This window comes from Fragaria vesca, linkage group LG1 (assembly GCF_000184155.1).
Source record: "Fragaria vesca subsp. vesca linkage group LG1, FraVesHawaii_1.0, whole genome shotgun sequence".
Taxonomy (NCBI): Eukaryota; Viridiplantae; Streptophyta; class Magnoliopsida; order Rosales; family Rosaceae; genus Fragaria; species Fragaria vesca.
The window spans coordinates 18769934-18775337 of NC_020491.1; the positions used below are offsets into that span (position 1 = coordinate 18769934).

General features: G+C 43.2%; 1 protein-coding gene across 1 annotated transcript; it reads left to right on the forward strand.

Moving 5' to 3' along the window:
- The first annotated feature begins 2863 nt into the window (after positions 1-2863).
- LOC101305510 (putative clathrin assembly protein At4g40080-like) lies at positions 2864-4103 on the forward strand. The gene has a single exon (XM_004288412.1). The coding sequence runs from the start codon at positions 2924-2926 to the stop codon at positions 4010-4012; it is 1089 nt and encodes a 362-aa protein (XP_004288460.1). The 5' UTR covers positions 2864-2923; the 3' UTR covers positions 4013-4103.
- Positions 4104-5404: the final 1301 nt, after the last annotated feature.

Here is a 5404-nt window from a genome sequence, read left to right on the forward strand (position 1 = left end):
CTCTCTCTCTCTCTCTCTCTCTCTCTCTCTCTCTCTCTCTCTCTCTCTCTCCTCCTCTCTCTCTCTCTCTCTAACAACCTTAGCAGCTGCACTATGCAAATATGCGGTTGCTTTGCTGGGCAGCCGGGATCAAAGGATCCAATGACGACGGTGGGTATCTGCATGGGGAACAGTGACAGGTTTAGTGGCGGCGATGGCTTTGGGTCCAGTGATTCGGTTGGAGACTTGTGGCTTGCTTACGATGGCAGTCAACGAAAAAAGTGGGTTGCCTTGGTCCAGTTAGCGGCGCTGCTTTCTCCAAGGTGTGGATGGCTGAAATGGGAGACGATGAAAAGGGGATCAGGGCAGTGGCAGCAGATGGCTCCTTGGGGTGAGGTGTCCAAAATTTTACTAAGTAGTGTGCGTGATGACATTATTAAGAATTTGACATCATAACTAATTACAAGTACGTAGCATAACTTCTCCGCAATGTTTTTGTAATTAAATCCGATAACACTTAATTTCATCATGCCGCTAGGATGTTTCTTCCACTTGATCAAACAAATAGCTTGCCGCCTCATTAGGTTAGCCATAACACAAAGAGTGTTCATACCGGAATGAGACCCATATCACCAAACCTATATATGATAGGATCTTATTATCGGCATTAAGCCATTAATAGCTAAATTTTAGATAAAATAATACAAATTCAGGTACAAAGCCCAGACCCAAGACCTAACTAGCTAGTCGAAGCCCAAGTTGCATGTTACAACACCCTTGCGGACGCCACCACTACTGGATTATGGCTATTAGCCGACGAAACCGTTCCGTCGGTTAAGACATATATTTCGTCTGCAAAGATCTTAGCCGACAGAAATTTCCGTCGGCTAAGCGTCGTCTGCTAAGACAATACCGACGTCTGCTAAGACAATAGCCGATGGAATCATCAATTCCGTCTGCCAAGATTTTAGTCGACGGAACTTAGTCGACGGAAATACTTTTCCGTCGACTAAGTTTTTCTTAGCCAACGGAATATTTCTGTCTCCTAAGATCTTAGTCGACGGAAGTAAAAATTTAATTTTTTTTTTTTAGTAATAACTGGCGGTTTTTTTTAGGTCTTTTTTTTTTTTTTTCCTTCTCTTCCTCTTCTCCGTCGACCACGACGGTTATGTTTGTGTGTTCCCAAACAACTCCACTCCGCCTCCGATGCTAAACTCGCCGGGATTCTACCGTCAAGGAATCGCATGTATGACGATCTATTGCCTAACTTATGCCGCGGAGAGTAACTGTCCGGACGTCAACCACCCCACGAGGAGGAGGAGGAGGAGGAGGAGACGCTGCTTGGAAGAGGAGGCGTCGCAGTGGTGGGGGAGCAACCAGACGAGGGAGAGAGAGAGCAAGCAGACGAGCTAGGGAGAGAAAGATGAAGAGAATGAGGGAGAGAGAGCTTAAAGTTATAGAATGGAGCCGAAAAAATTCAAAATTTTTGGCGGGCATAACTGCCGCTTAAAATTTTTGAACTTAGTCGACGGAATATATTTTTTCGTCGCCTAAGTTCAAAATATTTAAGCGGCAGTTATCCCGCCATAAATTTAAATTTTTTTTTTTTAAATTTGGTTCCGTCGACTAAGATATAACCTAAGCGACGGAATAATTTTTCGTCGCCTAAGTTATCATAAATAATCATTTATATTTATATATAAATGTTCCGTCGGCTAGGTAAAAATTTTCGTCGCCTAAGATCTTCTTAGCAGTCGGCTAGGTGAAAACTTAGGCTACGGAAGGTTTTCCGTCGGCTAAATAGATCTTAGGCGACAAAAATATTATTGTTCCGTCGGCTAAGTGATTTTTTCCACTAGTGCACTATGTTGGCACCTCCAATGGCTTCCCACAACCGACCGCAACCCTCACTTGCCTCCCCCTCTAGACGTGCCGCCCTACTCAGATCGTCGACAGACATCCCATGCCAAAACATAATCATATAATACTTGACTGGAGGGTTGCAGTTCTCAGTCTAGCAGCCACACCGTCATCACGCTCATGCTCCAACGCCACGACAACAATACGCTAATTTAACTAGATGCAGCTTGTTACATCCCTCCAAAAAGATTAAAAATAGAAATAAACATAACAAAGTCTATTCTATACTGCTTAATATTGTATTAAAAATAGAAATAAAGATAACAAAGTCTATACTGCTTACTATACTGTACTACTTAATATTGTTTTGAAACGTACTATACTACTTAATATCGTTTCGAAATGTTAAGGTGTAATTTATAACGGAAAATACTTGCGTTTGGACTAGTATGTACGTGTGCGTTCGGACTCTATTTTATTTACAATTTTTGCCAATGTAAATCATAATCTTAACCGTTTAAAAGTTGAATTAACCAATAAAAATCATCTTTGCCACAAATCAATGTAAACAGAAATCGTTTACTCAGCCAAATGAATCAAACAAATTGACTGCTAATCATAAAACCGTTAACATTCACAAGAACTGTCCATTTAATTTGTTTAATAAATGATTTATGTTTACATTGATTTTTGACAAATATGATATTTATTGGTTAATTTAACTTTTGAACGGCTAAGATTATAATTTACATTGACAAAAGTATATAAATAAAAGTATACATACTAGTCCGGAAGCAAATATTTTTCATTTATAACAAATAAAAGTCAAATAGATTTTTTTGCTAATTTATTAAATGATGTCTGGGAAAGAAACGTCTGATGTATGAAGATTATGAGTATCTCCTTCATTTCTTTCATTTTTAGTGCTCGGTAGAAATGTAGAGTATGACAATTAAGCCACTCTGCTCATAATTATCAAACCCTCACAATTCATAAAATTCAACTCAAACCCCCACCGACCCTCTCTCTCTCTCTATCTCTCATTCTCTCTGTTCGATTGTATCCTCTTCTTCTATCCAAATCCATGGGACGGCAAACAAAGCTCAAAGACCTCCTAATGGGGGCAATCAAAGACAAGGCCTCCCAGAGCAAAGCAGCAATCCTCTCCAAACTCAACACCGATGCCTGCTCTCCTCTATCATCTCAATCTCTACACCTCACCCTCCTCCGCGCCACCACCCACGACCCTTTCTCACCTCCACCCGCCAAACACCTCGCCACGCTCCTCTCCTTCGGCCACAGCTCACGCGCCACCGCCTCCGCCGCCATCGAAGCCCTCATGGACCGTCTACAGACCACCCAAAACTCCTCCGTCGCACTCAAGTGCCTCATCGCCGTTCACCACATCGTCAAGTACGGCTCCTTCATCCTCCAGGACCAGCTCTCCGTCTTTCCCTCCGCCGGCGGCAGAAACTACCTTAAACTCTCCAACTTCCGGGACAACTCCAGTCCTATTTCCTGGGACCTCTCGTCCTGGGTCAGATGGTACGGACAGTACGTAGAAAACCTCATCATTACTTCTCGGTACTTAGGTTTTTTCTTAGGATCGAACTCATGCATTGCCGACAGAGACAGACAAGAAGAGAGAATCTCGGCGCTCATGAATACCGACCTGGTCAGGGAGACCGAGTCTCTGGTGAGTCTAATGGAAGAGATTTGCCGGCGGCCTGAAAGTTTGAATGGTAACAGGTTGGTGGGTGAGATATTGGGTTTGGTAGGTCAAGACCAGATTGCCACCGTGAATGAGGTTTCGGTCCGAGTCAACGAGTTTGGCGAGAGACTGAGTTGCATGAGCTTCGGCGACTCGGTCGAGCTGTTGAGCGCGTTAAAGAGGTCGGAGGATTGCAAGGAGAGGCTTGTGACGGTGTCGTCGGCGGTGAAGAGTGATTTGGTAGAGAGGTTTTGGGAGTTGATGAGAGAGATGAAGGGGAGGGTTGGGAACGAGAAAGAGATCAAAGAGGGTGGAAAGCTGGTGGTGATGGCGGTGAGGAGAGACAGTGTGGGTGAGTCGGCTCGGTTTGGTGACCGAGTTTTAAAGTCGTCTGACTCGGTACGATTCTCGTCAGGAAGGTTGAAGGTGAGGTTCAATTTGCCCATGGAATCATGTGCTTGATGATATTTTTTTTGTGAAATTAATTGTGATGTAGATTGTGGAATTGTAATTTTTGTTCTCTTCCTGTGGCTTTATTTGCCGCCTCCATTTGTACAAATTCTGATACAATACGACACACTTCTTTTACTTGATCGACTCGTTGTGGCTTCATTTGCCGCCTCCATTTGTACAAATTCTGATACAATATGACACACTTCTTTTACTTGATCGACTCGCGTATTTGATACGGTGCGACCTTTTTTCTTTTGCACGACATATAAGTATGTTGAACAATTGTAGTCATTTATAACAGTTCATATGTAGGAACCATTGTATCTATGTATTATGTTCTTCATGACAACAATATCTTAAAGTACGGAATCGGTTCTAGATTGCATGGGTGTTTTAGACTGTGGCTGCAAGAGCGTAAAAGTTTGAAATTGGTTTTATGCCCTTCTAGGCTTCGAGCATCTTGGACATCTTCTTCGCGTGTGTCAGTTGACCTTTTTCTACTACATCGTGTAGCTCTCTTTCTTTTTCAAGAAGAAAGAAGGAATCGCTGTTTTGGCCACGCCGGTAATTCTGGGCATGCAAAGTCTCTTTTAGTTGTTGCGGGCGTGCCACCGCGCGGACGCGGAATGTAGTGGTTGTAATAGCGGGGTGCGCTTAGCCTTCTGCTTCTAATCAAGCAACTGAGGATGGAGAGAGCACCAACTCCACCACAGGGTTCTTCAGATTCGCCTTGCGTACTGGGCAAGGACTTACAGTAGTCCGCCTGAGCGTCACAATATCGATACTCGACATAGGATCGAGCAGAGCTTCAATTGGGAAGGAGAGGAAAAAAGAAAGAGAAAGCTCCGGAGAGCGTACGGGGAAACGAAAAAGAAGCTCCGGGGAGCGTCTGAGGTTCGACTAGGTCGAGAATTGTATTGTATTTTGTAGAGTTGAGTTGTTGTATTGTTTGTTGTGTGTAGACCTAAACCAGATCCTTGAACTCTCTTATATAGAGCTATTTAGGGCCACAGGTATTGGCCCAAAAGCATGTCAAAGACTTGTAAGAGTCTTCAACGATAAACGTGGCGTAGGCGATGTAAATCACTTCGTGGAGACCTAAAGGCCTTCTAGGCTTATCCTGTTAGATGTGCATACGTATCATGTATACATGATTAAGGAATAGAACCAACCCCTTCCCATGCAAGCAACACATGCACGTGTTGTCCTTCAAGACAAGCATGGATAATTGTCTCCTTCTTCAATTGAAATACTATAACTCTGGACGTGTATGCAAAACAGATATGCACAGCTTGCATGTATATCTCCTTAATCAACTAGAATTAGGAGTAATCATATGCTTCACGTCTATGTGTGAAACATGATTGCACTCCCGTCCAAATCCATCTTAATCATACATCT